Source organism: Podarcis erhardii (assembly GCF_964252035.2).
Source record: "Podarcis erhardii genome assembly, chromosome: 4".
Lineage (NCBI taxonomy): Eukaryota > Metazoa > Chordata > Lepidosauria > Squamata > Lacertidae > Podarcis > Podarcis erhardii.
Window position 1 is genome coordinate 3,836,128 of NC_138508.1, and position 25,220 is coordinate 3,861,347.

At 45.6% G+C, this 25,220-nt stretch overlaps 1 protein-coding gene across 1 annotated transcript; it reads right to left on the reverse strand.

The window, feature by feature from the left end:
- Positions 1 to 5,199: 5,199 nt before the first annotated feature.
- LOC309341159 (olfactory receptor 51G2-like) lies at positions 5,200 to 24,649 on the reverse strand. Its single transcript, XM_081860678.1, has 2 exons — positions 24,463 to 24,649; positions 5,200 to 6,621 (listed from the first exon to the last, which is right to left on the reverse strand). The coding sequence occupies exon 2, from the start codon at positions 6,594 to 6,596 to the stop codon at positions 5,622 to 5,624; it is 975 nt and encodes a 324-aa protein (XP_081716804.1). The 5' UTR covers positions 6,597 to 6,621; positions 24,463 to 24,649; the 3' UTR covers positions 5,200 to 5,621.
- Between the last annotated feature and the right edge of the window lie 571 nt (positions 24,650 to 25,220).

The following is a 25,220-nucleotide window of genomic DNA, read 5'->3' on the forward strand; positions in this document are numbered from 1 at the left end:
AGCGCTAGGACTTCCTCTCTGGTGGGGTTTGTAATCGGCAGTGGCGCAGCGTGGGTTGTCAGCACCCCGGGCAAGGCAAGTAATTTGCACCCCCTAACCCGTGGATTAGGGACACGGGTGGCACTGTGGGTAAAAGCCTCAGCGCCTAGGACTTGCCGATCGAAAGGTCGGCGGTTCGAATCCCCGCGGCGGGGTGCGCTCCCGTCATTCGGTCCCAGCGCCTGCCAACCTAGCAGTTCAAAAGCACCCCCGGGTGCAAGTAGATAAATAGGGACCGCTTACTGGCGGGAAGGTAAACGGCGTTTCCGTGTGCTGCGCTGGCTCGCCAGATGCAGCTTTGTCACGCTTGCCACGTGACAAAGTGTCTCCGGACAGTGCTGGCCCCCGGCCTCTTGAGTGAGATGGGCGCACCAACCCCAGAGTCTGTCAAGACTGGCCCGTACCGGCAGGGGTACCTTTACCTTTTTAACCCGTGGATTTGCGCCCCCTAACCCTAACCCCCAGATGTTGCGCCCGGTGCGGCAGGCCCCCCCTGCACCCCCACGCTACGCCACTGCTAATCGGGAAAGATCAGGAATAGGTGTTTGCCTGGGGCTCCGTGGTTCGCGTGTGTCCCCCCCCCCTTTGTGTCCATATCACACACACTCAAGCAATGAGCAGAAAGAACAAGGCGTGTTTATAAGGTCTCTAAAATGTTCCTCCAAGGCCTAGGGACACATTGCTGTCTACCAAGGCAACGCACAGAGTGTCCCTTTTCCATTTTGCATAGAGATCATTTACTGAACGTTTAAAGCAGTACTGTGTAAACGACTTAAATCATTAGCAGGACCGACATAAAAATGTGCAGTGAAATATTTTAAATAGGATTGCATTGGACAAAACACAATTAGGTTTAGCTTGGATATGCAAAGGGAAGGATATAATATAAGCAACCACAGAAAGGGGAGGAGGCTGGTCGATTTCAATATTGGGTATATCAACTTTATTGAATAAAAAGATATTTCGATGATGTAAAATCAGGAAATGGAATTTTTGTATTCTTTAAAAAAACAATCCCATGGAGTGTCCAAGATGCGGTCACTGTCACCAGCTGGCCTTGATTGTCACCAGGAGATCAGAGCTGAGTTGTGGTTATGTCACATGGAGCTCCCACAGCGCCAACTGCGACACGGATCACTCCCTGGTGGCCAACAAGAACCACAGAAGGCCCATAGGAGAAAGCATGGATCTCGGCCTGGAATCAACGCTTCAACTGCCCCATAGAAAGAGTTGAAACAAGGGGGGGGGGGAATCACATGAGAGAAGCCATCTAGGACACAGCCAATACCTGGAACCCCCCGGATTCTCTCACCACTCAGAGATCGGGGTGGCGTGTAACAAAATGTTGTTTCTTTTACTGTAAAAGCCATATTAAAACACGTTTTTCATATATACAGTAGGTGGATATTTGAGGTCTCCGAAGTATGTTTCTTTTGCTGTTGATTTCCTCCCCCCTCTGTTTCATTTTCTAAAGATGTACAATAGTATTGTATGCATGTTCACATGGAAGTAAGGATCGCCATCTATGGGGTTTACCCTCTTGCAAGTCTGCTGAAAATTGCAGCCCTATAGCATTTCCACATGTGTCACGATGGGAGAAATAGTCTGTGACTTTTCTTTCTCTTACACACACACACACACACACACACCACGACACAACACAACACAACAACACAAACACATTAGAACAGATCCAGTCAATTCCTTCTGTGGTATGATTGTGGAAGCCAAATCGGTTTCTGAAATTCTTAACGAGAGTGTGGAAAGAGCAACAATGTGGAGAAACCTCATTATGATGGTCTCTGGCACCAGCAGCGGACAGGTGTTTTAATTTCACTCAAGCATCCCATTCCAACATCACCACTGCTTTTTTTTTTTTGCCCAAGCTGTGGGACAATCAATTGAAAAGTTTCAGCTCTCATGAACTCTTTTTAAAAAGAATTTTATTTTCAGTTTTTACAAATATCACTTACATACAAATATAATCAATGTTATACATATATAGGATCGCCTGAATCTTTGGGCCTCCCTCTCCCCCCCCCCCACATGGTTTCCACTGTAAATCTTTTTCCACTGCATCTTATAATATTTATCAAATTTTCATTTAAATCCAATTTTAACCATAAAATTGTTATATTACAAGTGTTATGTCAATCCTGCTAACGTTTTAAAATTTTTACAGTGTTCTTCAAGTTCATTATATTTTTTCCCCATTCTTTGTTGAATTTCTTGTCTTCTTGATTTCTGTTTCTCCCAGTCAGTTTTGCCACTTTGTCAGCTCTCACGAACTCTTGACCAGGAGGCTAGCAGCTGCCAGAACCTCCGTTGCTCCAAAATAGAAAATCTTATTTATTTCAGTTACAGATAGGTAGCCGTGTTGGTCTGCCATAGTCAAAACAAAATAAAAAATTAAAAAAATTAAAAAAAAAAATCATACCAGTGGCACCTTAAAGACCAACTAAGTTAGTTCTAGGTATGAGCTTTCGTGTGCATGCACACTTCTTCAGATACTGGTAGGAATTTTTTTATTTTGTTTTATTTATTTCAGTTATTCTATTTATATCCCACCTTTTTCTCCCCAAGGTCACCCCAGGGAGCTTCATGGCTGGGTGGGGATTTGAACCCTGGTCCCCCCAGTCATAGAGTCCAGCACCCAAACCTCTACCCAGCACCGAAAACCTTACATGATTTCCAGATTTCACTTTGGTATAGAAATATGTGGATTTCAGCATTAGCTGAAAAAATAACTTATAAATTACTTGCTGCCCAAGGCTCAGATGACCCTGTACAAGTCCCATGATGTCTGGTGGGATTTTATCTTATATGCAACAAATGAAGACACACACACAACTCCCTCTCTGAAGAACAATGCGAAATTTGGCTTTCCTAAAGGATTTAAGGACTTGGCCAACCTAATATTAACTGTCTTTACGATATACGTACTGCACTGCTTTCTCACACTTCTGTTATTTTTATTGTATTGATTGGTTTGGTTTACTTCAATAAAACACATTTTAACAACAACAACAACCCACACTTAGGGATGGGAGAACAATCACATTCCATTTACAATTAAAAGCAAATGTGCCCAAACATACCTTGCTAAAATGATTTTTTAAAAGCAACATACCACTTAGAAAATGAAACTATAAAAATACCCGTCAGAACAGACCTAATCAAACCAACATAATACTGTCGCAAACCAGCAAAGCCTTAAAAATCTCGTGGCTCATTACAGCTCCTGTTATCTGGAGTTGTCACTCATTATGTTTTGTTTGTTTAATACACTGACATCCCAACTTTTCTTCCAGGCAGTGTCCATGGTTCTCCCCTTCCACATCTTATTCCCTCAACAACCCTGTGAGGCTGTGTGTGTGTGTGTGTGAGACACCTTGATGGGCTTCATGTCTTGGTGGGGATGTGAGCCCTGATTTCCCAGGGTCAATACTCTCACCATGGCCCCACACAGGCTCTCTGTTATTCACGACCCAGACCCTTTCCCTGGTTATATAAAAGTGGATGAGAAGAGTTCTCCAGTGGACCCCCACACATTCAGGGCTCACTCCATCAGAAGTGGTGATTCTCACCATTCCCTCCAAGATACTCAGGGGTCTTCAGGGGTCCCAGCCTCTTCCATCCAAGGCAAGAGGAAGCAATCCCACTGACTCCTTGTGTGGGAACGTTTAGGAAGGTAGGAGAGGGTTTGTTGTTTTGATATGATCCCTTCTCACTCATGCTAGTTCCCTTACAACTTTGTTAGGTACTAAGCTTGGATCCTAGAACAATAGGCAAGCAGGATCCTAGAATGCAACAACTGATTGGCTTGCAGGAGAAGACCAATCAGGCTCCAGGAAGAAGTTAACCAGCCTATTAGGCTGGTAGGATCCTAGAATGCAACAACTGATTGGCCTGCAGGAAAACACCAATCAGGCTCCAGGAGGGAAGCAGAATCAGCCAGTCAGGCGGGACTCATTGGGTAAATAATGTATATAAAAGCCTGAGGTTTTTTTTGGGGGGGGGGGGCAATTCAATCACTGTTTTACAAGCTGCAATAAAGAGCATGGAATCACTACAGGACTCCGAGTATATTTCAAACTTGTTGGAAGCAGTTGATGACTCATTAGAATCTTTTAATTAAGCAATCCAGTCTGCCTTGTGCAAAGTGATTTCTTCCTGGTAAATTTCCCCTTTCTTTCCCTCTTAAAATAAGAATAACACAACACAGACTTCTTGAAAATAACAAGCCATAATCTGAAGGCAGGCTTCATCTGTAGTTTCATCTGTAGAGAAAATGAAGTCTGTGCTAAATCTCAGACTTGCTACTTGTGGGCTCCATCCTTTGTAAAGGATGAGCCATGCGCTGGCTAAGAGCCAGGAGCAGTGGAGATCCAGAAGGACGAAAGGGAGAAGCAGGTAAGAGGGAGATAGCCATGTGCCTGGCCCTTTTATTTGCACCAGGTAGGGTCACGCCCATCGACCTGGTCATAGTCAGAAGGAGGTTGCTCCCAACAGGTACTGCAAGAAATCCTCCCTGTTTGTAGCCACGTTCCCCTGGACGTCCATTCTAGGCAACAGGAAAAGGTGGTACTTGACCTACTGATGACAACACAGGAAATAGCAGTGACGTGGCCAGTTGTGGGCTGTGAGGCATGTCGCCTCTTATGTGAGCCAGACTGCACTTGTCTATGCAGGTGTGTGATAATCTGACCTATAGACACCTTGCTATATGGACCAGGAAGCAGATTTCCCTGACACGGTGTTTTCTCTCCCTTCTGTGATTTGTTCCCTTATCTCTGGGTTGGGCTGGCTCCAGAGAAACGTTCCAAGACCCCTTTGAAAATCTTGGCCTTGGCAGTACAGTAAAAGTGTGCTCCAAAGCATTGTGTGAGACACAGCCAAAGATTAATTGGTTTAATCTACCCGAAATACAAAGTTCGGCACATTTTTCACTTCCCAAGACATAAATCAGAACCTAAATGCAAAACAGAAAAACTGCCTTGATGAACCTAAGTGAGAAGCATTGTGACTGCTACAGTTTGGTGTTGAACTGAAGGTACACTTCACAGAATCATGGAATCGTAGAATTGCAGAGTTGGAATGGACCCCAAGGGTCATCTAGTCCAGCCCCCTACAATGCAGGAATCACAACAGAGCATCCAACCTCTGCTTAAAAACCTCCAAGGAACGAGAGTCCACCACCTTCTGAGGGAGTCTGTTCCACTGTTGAATGGCTCTTAGCATCAGAACGTTCTTCCTAGTGTTTAGTCGGAGTCTTTCTTGTCATTTGGATCTGTGGTTCTTGTCCTCCCCTGTGGAGCAACAGAAAACAAGCTTGGTCCATATTCCCAGTGAGAGCCCTTCAGGTGGAAGACGGCGCCAGCTTGACAGTGACACGTTCTGATCTTCCGATTTGCTTCAGCTCTTTTTGCAATTCGGTGGAGTTGTCAATCATTGTGCTGGTTTCCTTTGCAAATTCGGTGCAGGCAGCTCCACAGGGTACAAAACTGTCCAGGGAATTGCAACATGGCTAGTTTCACAACGGCTGAACTGAAACAGTTACTGCTTGACCTCTCCGCTCCATTTCAAAGAGGGACCGCCTTCCAAAGCAACAGCTTCCAGATGGCTTTCCGGATCTGCTTGGATTTAATACTGTAAATGATAGGGTTCAAAGCGGGGGGCACGATCAGGTAGACGTAGGCAACCATGGCTTTTACAAGCGGGTCCACACCGTTGCCAAATCGATGGATGATGGATAGGCCAATCATGGGGATGAAAAAAATGAGGACCGCACAGATGTGAGAGACACAGGTATTCAAAGCCTTCAGGCACTTCCCCTTGGGACCCACCTTGATGACAGTCCTGATGATCAGGAAATAAGAAAGCACAATGAGGAGCGAATCTATGCCAGCGGTTGAAAGAATGATGATTAAGCCGTACAGAACATTGACGCTGATGTCAACGTCTTTGCAGGCCAGCTTCATGATGTCAGGATGCAAGCAAAAGGAGTGGGAGAGGCTGTTGTCGCTGCAGTACGTCAGCCTCCTGAGCAGAAAAGGGATCGGGAGCAGGGAGACGGCCGCCCTCAGCAACATGGCCAGGCCTATCTTGACGATGGTTGGCTTGGTCAAGATGGCTTTGTACCTCAGGGGGCGTGAGATGGCCACAAAGCGGTCAAAGGCCATGGCCAGCAGCACTGAGGATTCCAGCATGGAGACGACATGGATGAAATACATCTGGGTGAGGCAGGCATCAAAGCCAATCGCCCTGACGTCGAACCAGAAGATGCCTAGCGTGGTCGGGAGGGTGCACAGAACCAGGCCCAGGTCCATGAGGGCCAACATTGAGAGGAAGTAATACATGGGCTCGTGGAGACTGGTCGTTCTGCCAATGATGAACAGGATGATGCAGTTGCCCAAGAGGGCCACAAGGTAAAGCAAGCAGAAGGGGATGGAGGCGAGTCTATGGTGGCTCCTGCCCATTCCAGGGATGCCCATCAGGAGGAGCATGGAAGGCTGGTAGAAGGAGGCGTTGGGAGCGTCTGGCTCGGGAGGTTCCATCCTGCCTTGGGCGCTGTGTCATGATCTGGAATTGAAAGGAAACCAGCTCCGTATTACTGTGTGATCTCCAGGAATTGTAGAAGCATAGAATTAACAGAAAATTACTAGGAGTTAGTTTGGACATGGTATTTAACGCCAGTCAGATTAAATCAAATAAACAAGGAATATTTGGTGTTATGCTGGAGGGGAGGCCAGGAAACCGGGACTTACGTTCACATGTGGTGGAGGTGCATATATGTACAATTATTATTTTTTTGGCAAAGAGTGTTTAAGGAGATAACAGAAATCACTGGGTTAAAGCTAACCGTAAGTCCAGAGGTACCATTATTATCAATTTACGATGGGGTGTAAAATTTACAAAATCAAAACAATTGAGACAGTCTGTGAGAGACAATGGAAAGTGGGCAGTCAAAAATGCACCCCAGGAAACACGATGGGATGATCAGAAGTCATAATGGAATCTGTTACGTATGAATCTATTTCCCCTCCTTTTTGTAATATGTATTGATTTTGGATTCTTTTGTCAATTTTATTTTTGCAAAAATTAATAAAGCATTTAAAAATTATGATGGGGTGGAAGGTTCATAGGCTATGAAGGTCTTGCTCACAGATTTATTGACACAAGTTATTATAGCTAGGAAGTGGAAGGGGGCAGGGTGACTATAAAATGGAAGAATGGTACAAAGAGGTGTGGGATATAGCTATTCATGACAAATTAGCATGTTCTATTAATGTGAGATGGGGAATATGCAGAAGAAATGATTTTGAGGAGATATGGGGGGTGTTTGTAGAATTTGTACAGTTAAAACAGAAAAGGGTCAAACCATCGCAAGAGGCGTTGAAGTTTTGGGAAGTTGGATAGTTACAACGGAAGGCTCCCGGAGGTGGGGGCGCACATTTTTATTCTTATTTATTTATTTATTTATTTATTATTACTTTGGCAAAATAAAAAATAAATCTGAAGAAACATAGAATTGTAGAGTTGGAAGGGGCACCACGGGTCATCTAGTCCAACCTCCTTGCAAGGCTGGAATGCAGCAAATCAAACACCGGCTAATGGGCCACATAAAGCAGAGACATCACCTTGCCAACAAAGGTCCGTATAGTTAAAGCCATGGTTTTCCCAGTAGTGATGTATGGAAGTGAGAGCTGGACCATAAAGAAGGCTGATCACCGAAGAATTGATGCATTTGAATTTTGGTGCTGGAGGAGACTCTTGAGAGTCCCATGGACTGCAAGAAGATCAAACGTATCCATTCTTAAGGAAATCAGCACTGAGTGCTCACTGGAAGGACAGATCCTGAAGCTGAGGCTCCAAGACTTTGGCCACCTCATGAGAAGAGAAGACTTCCTGGAAAAGACCCTGATGCTGGGAAAGATGGAGGGCACAAGGAGAAGGGGATGACAGAGGACGAGATGGTGGGACAGTGTTCTCGAAGCTACAAACATGAGTCTGACCAAACTGCGGGAGGCAGTGGAAGACAGGAGTGCCTGGCGTGCTCTGGGCCATGGGGTCACGAAGAGTCAGACACAACTAAACGACTAAACAACAACAACAACAATGGGCCACATAGGAAGGACCCCAGAGACAAAGGAGCTGCCTTATACTGAATAGACCACTGGTCTATTTAACCCAGCACTGACTGGTTGCAAAGACTCTGCAAGATTTTAGAGCCTCTCCCAGACCTACCTAGAGGCACCAGAAATTGAACCTGGGAACTTCTGCAGGCAAGACGGTTCCTCTGCCACTGAGCTATGGCCCCCCTTTGCCCCAATGAACAGGCCAAGAAGTCCTCCTGTATGTGCAGAACGTTGCCAGCAGTTGCTCCGTTCCGGATTCATGTGATAATAAGCTTTTAGTACGGATTATGTAATGGGTGCCGCAGGCAGAAAGATAAGAGACAGGATATGAAGAGGAAGTTGCTGTTTTGTGGCGCACACTCCCCACTTTCCATAAATTGACATCTGCCTCCAGGGATTTATTGACATTGCTTTCTCTGACACAGGTTAATTGGAAATCTGGTTGCAAACACAAGAAAAGGGCAGCCATCACCGTGTTTGGCTTTCTGGTACTGTATATGGGAGGAACTGTTCCTGTGGGTTCCTAGAAGAGGTCAGCATGCGACAGCGGCCACAATCCCAGGAATGGCTTTGGCTGGCTGGCAAAACCAGGTGAGGGGAGCCGAATGGGTCTCATGCCCTTTGTGAGTTAGGGGCCTCCCCTGCCTGCAAAGACAGGCTCTGGAAGATGGACCAGACAAGACCGTTTGTGGGTCCTGACACTCAAGAAGGCAGCTTCTGCACATGGAGGGAAGTGAGGGGCAGATGGGGCTTGACAACATGGGAAAAACTCAACAGGGAAAATGTTCCGAAAGGCTTGTAAACTCCAAAGTGGCAGTCAAAACAACACTAATCGGCATTTACTACTTTGATATGTGCAGGGGCGCCGACTTATAAAAAATATTGGGGGGGCCCATACCGGGGTCCTGCCCCGGGAAGTTTTCTAAATTTTAGATGAAAATTAGTGAGTTTTAAAGTTTTTTAAAAGTATTTTAGAGTCATATGATCAACATTAGAACCCCGAAAACTCGACTCTCTATAACTCCACACTCCGGGAAACTCGACAAGCCTGAAACACTTTTTGGCTTTGAAAAAAGAAACAAAACATAAACACGCACGGTATTTTCGTAAAAAGCTAATTTAATTTACAGTAACAATTATGCTTATAGACTATTACAGAGCAGTGAATATATAGCTCTGAAAAGACTGAAATGATATTTACCGTATTTTTCGCTCTATAACACGCACCCGACCATAACACGCACGTAGTTTTTAAAGGAGGAAAACAAGAAAAAATATATATTCTGAACGAAACAGTGGATATATGATTTTTGTGGTTCATGCTGTGGCCACTGACATGTGATCTGACAGTGAGTTTGGAGTAGCCCAATGCAAAAATCCTGAGGATCCATGTGGATCCATGCTTTGTAACCACGTTTTTGCACCACTGCGGCCCCAGGCAACAGTGGGTGCGTGATTTTTTTGGTGCAAGATGTAGCCATGGACATGCTATGTGATCTGATGGTGAATTTGGGGTGACCCAATGCAAAAATCCTGAGGATCCATGTGGATCCGTGCTTTGTAACCACGTTTTTGCACCACTGTGACCCTAGGCAACAGTGGGTGCGTGATTTTTTTGGTGCAAGATGTAGCCATGGACATGCTATGTGATCTGATGGTGAATTTGGGGTGACCCAGTGCAAAGATCCTGTGGATCCATTCTTTGTAACCACGTTTTTGCACCATTGCAGCCCCAGGCAACAGTGAGTGCGTGATTTTTTTGGTACAGACTGTAGCCATGGACATGTAATGTGATCTGATGGTGAATTTGGGGTGACCCAATGCAAAAATCCTGAGGATCCATGTGGATCCGTGCTTTGTCACCACGTTTTAAATGGGGAGGGAAGGAAAAACACAGAAGGGACAAGAAGCACAAGAGGGGGGTGCGGAGAAGCAGCTGGCTAAGAATGCAGGGAAGGAGTTTAACGGGGTGGGGGGGAGGAAAGGAAGGCAAAAGTCCCGGTCCCCCCAAGCCAGCCCTCTCTCTCTCTCTCCCACCTGCGAGTCCCTAGAGCACGGAGAGGAGGAGGTGGTGTAGCACCCTGCTTGTGGTTAACGCTTAGCTGGAATGAAATATTCAACGCAGCAATAGAGAAATTAAAATAGTAATTTATTTGTCAGACAAATAAATAAGAGGCTCAGTGGTACGTGGTTACCAAGCTCTGGCCTGGCCTCCTGCCATTCTGGCCAGCACTTATATTCCCTTAATCCAGCCCCCTTTGCTCCTCCTGTGGCTGCCTCTGTCCAATCAGCCTGGTTGAAATTCCTATTGGCTGTTTGCTAGAGCCAATCACAAAAGATACACCCACAAAAGATACACCCACTTCCTTGCCCTTATATGGGAGACAAAGAGCTATATATAAATGACAAATAAGTAATAATATATCTTACATGGAATCTTAATTACCAGCTCACCTCTTGCCCTTCTTGCCCTATTGCCTTTTAAAACAAATGGTTTAATCTTACATTTTATGTTCAACAGATGTCAAGGATCTTGAGTTTCACATCAACATTGAAAGATTTCCTTCATTTAATGTTTCTAAACAAAATGCCTGACTACTATATATCAAGACTGCTTAGATGGCGTCTTCTGTCTGGCAGCGGGGGGGCTGGTGGCTGACTTAATTTCAGGATAAATACAACTCTTACAACCATATGAAATAAGAATCTAGCATTCCTTAAATCCTTTGCATAATTACATTTAAGCCAATATATTTAAGCTAATATATTTCATACATTTATCATAGGTAGCCTCTTAAAAGAATAAAGCTTTTCAAAGTAAAAAGGAAGGAACTCAATAAAACACAGCTTTTAAAAGAAGCCTCTTCAGTTTGCACCTCCCCCTTTCCCCCTCCTCTCCAGCCTCAAAATAAAATAGGAAGAAGCTGCTTCTTCTGCCAAGCCAGTTGCCTTTCCAACATTTAACACATTTTAACCTTTTTTAACTCTCTTAGTTTAAGAAACAGCTTTAGAAGAGACTTCCCCAAAAATGCTCTCTTTCTTTCTAGCTAAATGTTTTTCCTTCCATTTGCTCCTGGCCTTTCAACCTTAGAAAGAAGATCTGGCTCATTTTACTGGGAGGCACATTAGTATTATCTTTCCCCATTCCTAATGGTGTTTTCTCAGCCTTGGGGCAGCATATGTAATTCTCCCTTTTTATGACTTTGAGAATTGTTTTTCTACTATAAATCAATGGGGCCCTTCTTGTCTTAGGAGGAAAAACATCTTGCCAAGGTTCTTTTAGGCAGCTGGTCTTTTGCCTGGCATGAAACATTTGAAAATCCTTTTTTTAAGCTCATTTTTAAATACAAGCCTTGATTGAAATATATAGAAGCTTTGATAAACATGCAGGCTTATGATTAGATGCCTCATTCCCCCCTTTCAAGCTCAAGGACCTTCATCCCAAGTGTCCTTGATAGCTTGACCTTCATCATATTCCTGAGGTAAAGCTCTGTATAGGGCCATGATATGAGGTAGAGTTTCATTTGAAACCATCTTGCTAATTGTACTTCTAAAACATGAAATGATACATGGCATCATACATAAAACCAATACTACTACTGTCAAGAAAAACAAGCAAGACAATAGTATCCCTTTGAGTCCTGTGACATTAGGTAACCAATTGGTGAGCCATCCCATATCCCATCCTTCCCATGTTTGTACTGGGACATGTGCTATATTCTCCATCTTTGTGGCCAACACACGGATTGCCTCACCATTATCAGAAATGTTAAAGCAACAGGCATTCCCTGTCAAGTTCAAGACTCCACATAGGCCTCCCTGCCTGGCAAGTACATAATCCATTCCCATTTTCAGCTGCAAAATGGCGGCTCTACTTTCATCCAACTGTTGTGCAATAAGTCTCAAACTCTGGGCCGTTGCATTGGTTACAAGTTCCACTACTGCTTGCAATCGAATTATTCTGTTTAGATTATAAATAGGATCCCGTGCCCCTTGTATGAGCTCACCAGGATTCCAGGAGGCAGGATCATAATAGGCTATAATGCGCTCTGGCGGCCAATCATCAGTACCGCTCCAACTTTGGGTACTTCCTCCTGCTATATGAGAAATATCAGCATTCCTTCGTGTTCGCCTGGCCGAACTAGTGGGCATAATCCACATTGGTGGTAATACCCAACCCAAGAAACAAGTCCCACTCCATTTGGAAGGGAGTTTCTTGTATGCCCATTCTCCACATATCCACCACAACCATCGGGTCTGAGGTTTTTGGTACGGGGAATACAGAAGGCGAAATACCAAAAGGGGTAGAGAGTTCACAGTGCAGTATGTTAGATTGCCTTCTTCTGTCACAGTTATGTTCCACACCACTTTCCATGCGTGAATAAAAGGAGGTGCACAGGGCAAGGCATTCCGAGTTCGATAGGTAGTACCGTGTGCCCAGGTATGACTATTCTTCTTATAATCCCAAGTATAGTGACAATGAGAAGAGCCTATCATGGGAGAATCAGCTGCATCTGATGATTTATGTACACAGAATTCCCCTTGTACAGGTATAACTCGTAATGGTTTAGTTGAGTTCCATCCGGGGAAATTCTGTATTTCAGTTTGGTGTGGCATTTCGCTTACCATACCAATAGCATCTAATGGTATCGGTAATAAGGGCATACCTCCCTCTGAATCATCTGGCCCAAGAGAGCAAACAAGGCAATTGGTCCTATTTGCAACATTAGCTACCATTTCAGCTAAACCTACCCACATATTGTGGTCATGGCTGAATCCATATTTAGCCAATTTGGTCAGATTCAAGGACCCTTCCCCTTCCCAAGGGATCAGGATTAATAAAATCATGTTGATGTCTAGTATATGCATTCCTTCCACAAAAGATTACCTTATTGTGATAGCAAATAATTATTAGCCCCAATATAATTCCCCCAGTGACAGAAATGGGGAACCACCAAGACCAAAACATATATCCCGAGGATCCCCAATGAGTAATATCTCTGATAATTGTTCCACAAGGGGGGGGCAGTCAATCAATTGTATTAGAGAATCTTTCCGTTCACAGTCGCTGGTTCAGACGCTCCTCAAGCTTCAGGCGTGCGCAGGTCAGCCAGCTTCCAGGTTGTGGCTGCAGCAGGCCGGTCGTCAAATGTTGCCCGTGACCTAGCCCGTTCCCGGTAGGGCTAGATACAGGGGTTTTTGGAGAGAGTTAGTTTTAAAGGATTAGAGGGGTCACCTTTGCACGTCCAACTGCCTTCAGACTTCTTCAAACGAGAGTGATGAATCCAGGGGGTCACCTCAGCTACCTTCACCGCTGTTGGAGTAGAGAGCAAGACGGTGTAAGGTCCACGCCACTTAGGTGCAAGTGGATCACGTTTCCACTCTTTCACCCATACGCTATCGCCAGCCTGGAACTGATGAATCGGCTCGGCAATGCTGCACGGCGTGCGCTCGAGGGCCCACCTGTTAAGAGAAACAAAAACACGGGAGAGAGATTGCACTTGTTCCTGTGTCACATGGTCTCCTATTTGTTTAAGGTCAGCTGGAATATCCTGAACAAAGGAGGGCGGTCTCCCATACAGGAGCTCAAAAGGTGACAACTTAAGTCTTTTTGTGGGTGCACACCGAACACGAAACAGTGTTATGGGTAACACATCTACCCATCCCAATCCCGTTTCCTGGGTTAATTTTGCCAATTGGGTTTTCAGAGTCCGATTCATTCTTTCAGTTTTCCCTGAACTCTGAGGCCTATATGCTGTATGCAGTCTCCATTTTACTTGTAGGACTCGACATACATCTTGTACTACTTGATCAATGAACGCTGGCCCATTATCACTTCCAATGTATCTAGGTAATCCAAACCTTGGGATCAATTCAGTGAGGAGTCTTTTAGTTACCTCTCGTGCCTTTTCAGTTCGGGTGGGAAAAGCTTCAACCCATCCGGTAAGAGTATCTACAAACACAAGGAGATACTTGAATCCCTTAGAAGGGACCAGCTCTGTGAAGTCCACAATTAGGCTTTCCATGGGGACGTATCCCACATGCTGAATTCCAGGAGGTTGTACCGGTCCCTGCCTGGGATTGTTTTTAGCACAAAGAACACATTTCTGTGAAATGCAAGTTGCTAATTGTGATAGATTAATAATATACAACTTCCGACTGAGACTCTCTCTAGTTGCAGTACCGCCAAGGTGAGTAGATTCATGATAATTTCTTACAATTGTACCTGCTAGATGATGAGGTACATAAATCCTATTGTCCGGCAGGATCATCCAACCGTCCTTCACAACTGCTCTTTCCTGTTCAGCCCACTTCCTCTCTTCTGGGGTATAGTGAGGTTTAACATCTTCTGGAACTACCTCTGGTATGAGGGCTGCTATAAATCCTCCCACAGGCTTTTGGGCTGCCTCTCGGGCTGCTTTGTCAGCAGCATGATTTCCTCTGGTTATTGGATCCCTTCCTCGTCCATGACCTTTGCAGTGCATTACAGCAATCTGTTCTGGAGCCCATACTGCTTCTAACAGGATTTCTACTTCAGGTCCATATTTCAAAGCCTTCCCGTGGGCTCCGATTAGACCTCTTTCTTTCCATAGAGCTCCATGTGCATGCAGGGTTAAGAAGGCATATTTTGAATCAGTATAGATGTTTGCCTTACATCCGGCTGCCAATTGCAGAGCTCTAGTTAAACCTATAAGTTCAGCCTTTTGTGCTGAGGTGCCAGCAGGCAAAGCTTCAGCTTCCACAACTTCCTCATTGGTGACCACAGCATATCCTGCTCGTCTGGCACCTTCATGCAGGTAACTGCTACCATCCGTATAATATACAACATCTGGATTTTTCAATGGCTCATCTTTCAGATCAGGTCTACTGGAATAAACTTCATCCATTACTTGGAGACAATCATGTGATTCCTCATCATCTACCTCTGGTAGGGGCAGCAAAGTCGCTGGATTGAGCATATTCACTACTCGTAGATGAATCCTGGGATTTTCACACAATAGGCCTTGGTATCTAGCCATCCTTGGGTTCGTTAGCCAATAACTACCCTTATATTCCATGAGTGTCAGAACAGCATGAGGTACATTCACATACATCGTCTGGCCAAAGGTAAATTTATCAGCTTCTTTGACAAGGCTCGCAGTGGCCGCTACTGCCCTTAGGCATGGAGGCCATCCTTTTGCTACTGAGTCCAATTGTTTAGACAAATAAGCTACTGGACGGTTCCAACTTCCTAATCTCTGGGTCAGGACTGCCGCTGCAATCCCATTCTGTTCATGTACATACAGCTGAAAGGGTTTTTCCGAATTAGGCAATCCAAGGGCTGGTGCCTCCATAAGTCGCTGTTTGATAACTAAAAAGGCTTGTTTCTGCTCAGGTCCCCATACGAATGGGTCCTTTTCTGCACCTCGAGTGCTTTCATGTAAGGGCTTGGCCAGACTACTGAAATCAGGTATCCATAGTCTACAAAACCCTGCTGTTCCCAGGAATCCCCTAAGTTGTTTTCTTGTGGTAGGTTCCTTGATAAGGCAAATAGCTTCTTTCCTCTCTGGTCTCAATGCTCGTTGTTGGTGTGAGATGTCAAAGCCCAAATATTTGACCTTTTCTAAACATAACTGTGCCTTTTTCTGGGAAACTCGGTAGCCAGCTTCCCAGAGCAAGTGGAGCAGTTCCTCTGTCCCTTCTTTACAGGTATCAAAATCCTTTGCAGCTAGTATAAGATCATCCACATATTGCAGAACCACCTTTTCTCCCGGTGTTGAGGGGTAACTTGTTAGATCCCTCGCCAAGGCAGTGCCAAATAAAGTTGGGGAATTTTTGAATCCTTGGGGCAATCTTGTCCAGGTTAGCTGGCCTTTTGTTCCTGTCAAAGGGTCTTCCCACTGGAAGGCAAATATAGGTTGGCTCTGTGGTGCCAGCCGGCAACAGAAGAATGCATCTTTCAAGTCCAATACAGTAAAAAATGTTGCTTCTGGTGGGATCAAACTCAGCAAGGTATATGGGTTTGGCACATTTGGGTGCAAGGTCTCGATAGCCTGGTTTACGAGCCTCAAGTCCTGCACTGGCCTATATTCATCTGTCCCAGGTTTTCGAACAGGCAAAAGGGGTGTGTTCCATTCTGATTGGCAAGGCTTAAGCAGACCATATTTTAATAGGCGGTCCAAATGTTTCTGGATGCCCTCCGCTGCTCGCCGGGGTAAGGGATATTGCTTTACAGATACAGGGGTAGCCATAGGTTTTAGGGTTACTACAATTGGAGCTATATTCTTAGCCATTCCTGGTGGGCTATTTTCAGCCCATACTCCTGGTGGCACCTGTAGAGTTCGGAGGAGCTTGTTTAATTCTGTATCCAATGTGGGTTGGACTTGCAAGGCTGACATTAGGCGCCATGATTGTTCCTTAGGTACTGAGAGGGTAATTATTCCTGCTGCTTTTGATGGCAGTTTCATTTCTGGACCTCGAGGAGTGAAAGTGATTTGGGCCTGCAATTTGGACAGCATATCTCTACCTAAGAGAGGTATTGGACACTCAGGTATATACAAAAACTGATGGGTTAAACGATGTCCCCCAATCTGGCATTCCAAAGGTTGGAGGAAAGACCTCTTAGCTGACTGTCCAGTGGCACTTTTAATGATTACACTTTTGGATGCCTTTTTCTGCAATAGTTCTGGGAGTACTGAGTATTCAGCCCCAGTATCAATCATAAAGTCTATTAAATGGCTCCCTAATTGAATCGTGACCGTGGGCTCCTGGAAGCCTAACTTTATGGAGTCCGGTCGTTCCTAGTCTTGGGTAAAATCCTCTTCTGCCAGTCCAATGAAATTGTCTCTACTCCGTCCCTGTCCTGGTCTCTGATATCTTCCATCTCGGATCATTCCCCGTCCCCGTCCCTGGTTTCTTGGGCCGGAGCCGGAGCCTGGGCCTGGGCCTGGGCGCACTTCTTCCAACCTCAGGGGTTCAGGACACTCCCGCTTCCAATGACCCTCCTTCTTGCAATTTGCACATTGATTCCTTCCCAGTGGTGGATTCCTTCCTCGCCCTCGCCCTCCATTTAAGGGGCGGTGGTCTTGCTTCACTGCTGTGGCTAGCATTACCATCTTTTCCTTCTGCCACTTCTTCTTCTCTTGCTTCTCAGCCTCATCCCTATTCCGATAAACTCGGCGTGCAATGGCCATAATTTGGCTCATCAGCATCCCTTCCCATCCTTCTGATTTCTGAATTTTCTTACGAATGTCAGAAGCGCACTGGGCCACAAATGTAGCAGTAATCATTCTGCTGTTTTCAGGGGCTTCAGGGTCAAAAGGAGTCCATATACGATAGGCTTCTTGCAGCCTCTCTAAAAAGTCTCCCGGACTCTCATTTGGTTTTTGTTCTACTTCTGAGACTTTAGACATATTAGTGGGCTTCTGGCATGCCCTGCGGATACCTTGCACAAGTGTCTGGCGGTAGGTGGTAAGTCTGGCCAGGTGAATTGCATTGTTTGGATCCCAATTAGGATCTTCCAAGGAAAAGTTATCTTGGAGATGACGGTCAATATTATAAATATTTCCCGCTCTGGCCTGCTCACGCAAATATATCTGTGCCTTTTCAATTATGTCTCTCCTTTCCTCAGTGGTGAACAGAGTATTTAGGAGCTGGCGACAATCTGTCCAAGTAGGGCTATGAGTATTTACTATTGAAGTCACCAAGTCCATCATAGCCTGAGGTTTTTCTGCAAAAGATGGGGTGTGTGTTTTCCAATTCATCAGATCTGTAGTTGTGAATGGAATATATTGCAGGGTCGAAGTTCGAGGTGGCCGTGGTCCGGGTTGCCCATTAACCAGCGCAGGCTCCTCAAGTGCATCAAATACTCTTCTAAGAGGGGCTACTACGTGATCTTTCTCTTCACTTTGCTCTAGGGGCCTCAAATCATAGGGGATGGTATCTGTCGCAAGGCGTTCTTTTAGCAGCTTTATACGCCTGGCTGTATTGCTTGCTGACCGAGCAAGGTCTCCCTGTAACTTCTGTAACATTTCTCTGGGACTTGGATGTACAGGGGTTTGGGGTGGGCAATCAGTTGTTCCACTAAAGGAGACTGTAGATGGAGGTCTATTAGGAGTCACAGGTGGAATAACCACTTCTGCTTGGGCTTTATTATAGGACTCCAATGCCTCCTGAAGATATTTATCATAATCTATCAAGGAATCAAGCTCTGTGACTCCACTCCCATTATTCATTCCAGTTTCTTGCCTTGGGGTTACAACTGGTGGAGTGTTTGGATTAAGCTCCCTTCGATGTGGAGCATAGGGTGGAGGTGGAAGCACCTCTTCCTCTGGCCCCTCAAAAATGGGTTTGAGTTTATTTGGCAAGATTCCTTTCCTAGCTTCGGCTTTTACAGCCAATAATTTGCATCGTTTGACTTTGCATTCCCTTATCCATGGAGGATTTTTATTTAATGTGCTCAGCCAGGAATCTATATATGGAAATTGTTCTGGGCACCCTCCAGTTTCTTTGGCGATATCAGTCCAAAGTTTGCTTACTAAATTTATATCAAAGGTTCCCTGGGATGGCCATCCAGTAATTTGTTTTGGCCATTCTAGTTCACATAACGTTCTCAAGCGCTCTGGCGTCATTTTGACTCCATATGCCCCTGAGAAGGCTTTCTTAAAATTATTTAACATACACTCAAGAGGTGTATTTTCCCCCTTTGAACCCCCAACTCCCATTGTATGGCCCTGTGAAGTATCCACTCAGTCACTCACAGACGCGCTTCGTGGGTTTCCTTGCCTAGTGAAGTCGCCTTACTAGGAACCGAAGTACTGCCCACTCCACACTCGGGTCAGCTACAGATTGCTCTGTACTTTCTCACACATACAATGCGCTGGATACTTCACCACACTCTACCTCCCAATCCTTCCCTTTCCCTACACCAGATCACCATCTGATGTACCCAACCACCTAGCGTACTCAGTTTCCCCTTACTGAGACGCAGAAGTTTGATCAAGACTTCTCTTCCTCCCAATTAATTGGAGGGCCAAAAATCCCTTTGTGCACTTACCCTTGGTTGGTTCCCTGTTTCCCCCGGTCCGTCGCCGCCAGTGAGCAGGGTATCAGACAGACGAGTCTTCTGCGTTCCCCCTGGAAAAAAATTACCAGTGCGCGCTTTGGGTAAGCAGTTGTCCTCTCTCTTGTACCCTGCCCAGTAGGGCGAAGGGGCTGCGTTCCAGCAGACCACTTATCCGAGTCACGGCACCATAAAATGTAGCACCCTGCTTGTGGTTAACGCTTAGCTGGAATGAAATATTCAACGCAGCAATAGAGAAATTAAAATAGTAATTTATTTGTCAGACAAATAAATAAGAGGCTCAGTGGTACGTGGTTACCAAGCTCTGGCCTGGCCTCCTGCCATTCTGGCCAGCACTTATATTCCCTTAATCCAGCCCCCTTTGCTCCTCCTGTGGCTGCCTCTGTCCAATCAGCCTGGTTGAAATTCCTATTGGCTGTTTGCTAGAGCCAATCACAAAAGATACACCCACAAAAGATACACCCACTTCCTTGCCCTTATATGGGAGACAAAGAGCTATATATAAATGACAAATAAGTAATAATATATCTTACATGGAATCTTAATTACCAGCTCACCTCTTGCCCTTCTTGCCCTATTGCCTTTTAAAACAAATGGTTTAATCTTACATTTTATGTTCAACAGATGTCAAGGATCTTGAGTTTCACATCAACATTGAAAGATTTCCTTCATTTAATGTTTCTAAACAAAATGCCTGACTACTATATATCAAGACTGCTTAGATGGCGTCTTCTGTCTGGCAGCGGGGGGGCTGGTGGCTGACTTAATTTCAGGATAAATACAACTCTTACAACCATATGAAATAAGAATCTAGCATTCCTTAAATCCTTTGCATAATTACATTTAAGCCAATATATTTAAGCTAATATATTTCATACATTTATCATAGGTAGCCTCTTAAAAGAATAAAGCTTTTCAAAGTAAAAAGGAAGGAACTCAATAAAACACAGCTTTTAAAAGAAGCCTCTTCAGTTTGCACCTCCCCCTTTCCCCCTCCTCTCCAGCCTCAAAATAAAATAGGAAGAAGCTGCTTCTTCTGCCAAGCCAGTTGCCTTTCCAACATTTAACACATTTTAACCTTTTTTAACTCTCTTAGTTTAAGAAACAGCTTTAGAAGAGACTTCCCCAAAAATGCTCTCTTTCTTTCTAGCTAAATGTTTTTCCTTCCATTTGCTCCTGGCCTTTCAACCTTAGAAAGAAGATCTGGCTCATTTTACTGGGAGGCACATTAGTATTATCTTTCCCCATTCCTAATGGTGTTTTCTCAGCCTTGGGGCAGCATATGTAATTCTCCCTTTTTATGACTTTGAGAATTGTTTTTCTACTATAAATCAATGGGGCCCTTCTTGTCTTAGGAGGAAAAACATCTTGCCAAGGTTCTTTTAGGCAGCTGGTCTTTTGCCTGGCATGAAACATTTGAAAATCCTTTTTTTAAGCTCATTTTTAAATACAAGCCTTGATTGAAATATATAGAAGCTTTGATAAACATGCAGGCTTATGATTAGATGCCTCAGTGGTGGGCTGGAGCCTGCACGCAGTGTGACTAGGAAAGAATTAGAAGGAAGGACTCGATCCTTTCCTTAACCCTCTGCTTGCCAGGAGGGCAGGGGATTCCCTGCTCTTTGTTGAGTTTGAGCAAACGCAGGAACAGAAGCGGGTGGGCAGTAAGACCCTGAGGCAGAATGCAGGAAAGCAGCAGCTTCCGCCTTCCCTCCGCCCGACCGCCCGATCTGATTTTTGCCTGATTTTTGCCTATTTTTGCCCTTGCGCTCCGGCGAGTCAGCTCCAGGGACCACACATTCGCTCAATAACACGCACAGACATTTCCCCTTACTTTTTAGGGAAAAAAATCTGCGTGAGCGAAATTTACTGTAATAATTTTCTTAAATTATTGGGGGGGCGGAGCCCCCCCAAACGAATTTTTGAGGGGGCTCGGGCCCCCTCAGGCCCCATGGAGTCGGCGCCTATGGATATGTGTTAATTGGCTGGCTTTGATGCTTTGCATCTGTGACTATGGGACGCTTGACTTTTCACCTTGGGACTGACAGAAGTTTCTGGCCCAACTGATATATGACGCTTTCTGTATACAGTGGTACCTCGGGTTACATACGCTTCAAGTTACATACGCTTCAGGATACAGATTCTGCGAACCCAGAAATAGTACCTCGGGTTAAGAACTTTGCTTCAGGATGGGAACAGAAATCGTGCTCTGGTGGCGCAGTGGCAGCGGGAGGCCCTATTAGCTAAAGTGGTGCTTCAGGTTAAGAACAGTTTCAGGTTAAGAACGGACCTCCGGAACAAATTAAGTACTTAACCCGAGGTACCACTGTACAGTCACACCACAGAAGTCGAACGGAATCCATTTCAGAAGTCCGTTTGACTTCCAAAATGTTCAGAAACTAAGGCGCAGATTCCGATTGGCTGCAGAAAGCTCCTGCAGCCAATTGTCGCAGTCGCTTGGGACATTCGGGTTCTAAAGAACATTCGCAAACCAGAACAATCACTTCTGGGTTTGTGGCATTCGGGAGCCAAAACGTTTGACTCACAAAGCGTTCGGGATCCAAGATACGGCTGTATAATGCATTTTATTATTTTTATTATTTTTATTTTTTAGAATTTTTATTGATTATTTTCACATAACAAATTATTTTAACAATTATATTTCCCCCCCATTTCCCCCCCCCCCACAAAAACCTCTCTCTCCCCTACAACTTCCCTGTCTCTGATTTATCAACCATATTGTTCTCTGCGTATTGTAAAAAAGTAAAGATCTCTAAACTATCCATCTATTATGTTAACAAATAAATTTGTGTATGTTTATTCAAAACCTGCCAAGGAGTCCAATTCATTTTGTTCTTTTTAATCTTTATAATGCATAACATCAGTGGCGGTTTGGGGGCTTTAAAATTTCAGTGGCGCCCTCTGTGATGCCAAAATTTGGTACTTCCAAGCCTCACCCCTTCCATTGTTCACCACCACCATCATTTTAATAATTTTATTATTTATACCCCACCCCCTGAAGCACCCTCTCGTCTCAGCCCCCTCTGCGGGCAAATTGGTCTTGCCCCCCCTAAATCTGCCTCTGCATGACATGCTTGTCCGGGTGCGGAAGTCACGACGAATGCTTGCTGTTTACTTTGCAGGCTTCCTTCTAATAAATCACTAATAGATCCCTGGAACTGCTCCCTGTGGCATCTCTGGGAACTCTGCGTTCAACAAACTCGCACCGGCTTTCCTTTGCTCATTTGCATGGCTAACTTTAAATGCAAAGAACATCCATGTTTCTGTTTCCAGGCTGGAACGGTGCTGGGTTGTAAGTTGCCTTTGGAACAAAGCATTGATGACCACTGTCAGGGGATTTAGAATTGGGAATGGGGACTAAAAGTTATGGGCAGTAAATGATAAAAGTGAAAAAGAAGGGGCAAATGAGAGAATCATAGAATCCAAGAGTTGGAAGGGACCCCAGGGGTCATCTAGTCCAACCCCCTGCAAGGCAAGAATCTCAGCTACAGCATCCAGGATGGATGCCTATCCAACCTCTGCTTTAAAACCTCCAAGGAAGGAGAGCCCACCGCCTTCCAAGGAAGCCCGTTCCACGGTTGAACAGCTCATACTGTCAAGACGTTTTTCCGTATGTTTAGTCGGAATCTCCTTTCTTGTAACTTGAAGCCATGGGTTCAAGTCCTGCCCTCCAGAGCAGGAGAAAACAAGCTTGTTTCCTCTCCCATGGGACAGCCTTTGAGATATTCGAAGATGGCTCTCCTATCTCCTCTCAGTCTCCTGCTGCTCCAGAGAAGCGGACACGGAGCAATGGTTCCAAACTACAAGAAAGAAGATTCCACCTAAACATTAGGAAGAACTTCCTGACAGTAAGAGGTGTTCGACAGTGGAATTTGCTGCCAAGGAGTGCGGTGGAGTCTCCTTCTTTGGAGGTCTTTAAGCAGAGGCTTGACAACCATATGTCAGGAGTGCTCTGAAGGTGTTTCCTGCTTGGCAGGGGGTTGGACTCGATGGCCCTTGGGGTCTCTTCCAACTCTATGATTCTATGATTCTATGATTCCTCTTTCCCAGGCTAAACATACCAAGATCCTTCAACCGCTCCTCATCAGGCTTGGCTTCCAGACCATGGGTCAAGAGGAAGTCCTTCTTCATGAATTGCAGAGTTAAACTATGAATTCCACGGGAGGCTGTGATGGCCACCAACCTAGGTGGCTTTAAAAGAGGAGTTAGGATTCCTGCATTTCTTTCCTTGTGAGTAAGAAATACCTGGGGAGAGGGCAAGGGGTTACGTTTCCATTCCCCCCAGCACAGCTATGCTGGCACCATTAAATCTGCAGCCCCCTCCCCTCTGTTTCCATTAAAAAGAATATCTGGATCACAGATCTCCCCAAAGATCTGGTGTGCAGTTCGGTCTGGAGCATCCAGGTCCCTTGACTGATCTCTGAGGTTAAAGGGCAGGAAGCAGAGGGTGAGAGTAAACCCACAGCACGTACAATAGGGGGAAGTCCGTGGTGAGGGCTGCCAAGCATCAGTCCTCAGACCGGTGCTTTCCCACATTTCCCCTGGGGGGGGGGAGTTAGCACTGCCCCAGCCCAAGACACTTTGTGCCCCACAGTCAAGTCCAGCGGGGCTCAGCATCTTCTACCACACTGCAAGTGACACTGGTGGGCTCAACTTGGATCTTGCTCTGCTCCATTCCTGCACCCCCCCCCACAAAGCACTTTACCCCTTAAGGCAATCGGATCATCTTCCAGCCTTTGCCAACTGGGTGCCCTCCAACTCTCATCAGCACCCGAGCAGTGGACTCGTGATCTGGTGAACCGGGTTCGCGTCTCCGCTCCTCCACCTGCAGCTGCTGGGTGACCTTGGGCCAGTCACACTTCTCTGAAGTCTCTCAGCCCCACTCACCTCACAGAGTGTTTGTTGTGGGGGAGGAAGGGAAAGGAGAATGTGAGCCGCTTTGAGACTCCTTAGGGTAGTGATAAAGCGGGATATCAAATCCAGACTCTTCTTCTTCTTCTTCATTGAAAACCGATTTGTGCATAGAAGGGACCCCACTGGGGAAGGGACACCCACAAGGGCCATCAAGTCCAAACTCCCCCTGCAAGGCAGGAATCACAGCTGAAGAGCCCCCTACAGAGGGCCACCCAACCCCTGCTTAGAAACCTGCAAGGGAGGGGATGATACAAGGAAAGAATAGCGCTTGCTATCCTATCTACTTACTGAGCTTGCATGACCGTCGGGTTAGAGTCCATAGCCAGAGCCTCGTCCCACGTTAGAAAAAGCATTGAATCCTGCTTGCGATCCAGAACGGTTGTTTTCCCAGGCTGGGGGGGGGGGATGCCTTTTATTTGGCATCCTGAAAAAGAGCCCAGCTGTTGCAGCTGCCCAACCAATCAGGGGCCGCCTCCACTTCGGTGCAAAGGCCCACGAGGATAGAGGATGCTCTGGGCAGTAAATCACATCTTTCCCCGCTGATGACGCTGCCGCTTCTGCTGCTGTCTTGGCAAAGGCTGCTTTTCCTCTCTGGGTCTGCTGGGCAAGCTGTTTATCATCATCAGCACCCCCCCCCCCCAATCTCCCAGCCCACAGCCCAGATTTATTACCAGATGAGCCAGCCGTGCTCTGGGAAGACAAACAACTTTATGGTGAGAATGGGCTCAGAGGACAAACACCAAGAGGACGCTGGGGGATTAAAGGGAAGCTGGCCCTGCCACCCCCCCCCAACCCACCCAAGGGCACCACAGCCTGAAGTTATTCAATTAAAAGCCACTTTAAAAAACAAAATGAAAGACCACCGTCATTTTCAACCGAAGTTATAAAGCAGCAAATTACTCGGGTCGTTAAGAGCTGAACAGATCTGCACCGATCAAAGTTCAGTGTTGCATTGTGGGTCACAAACAGCTACTAAGAATGTGTTGAATTAATACACTGGTACCTTGGTTCTCAGATGCCTTGGTACTCAAACAACTTAGAACCCA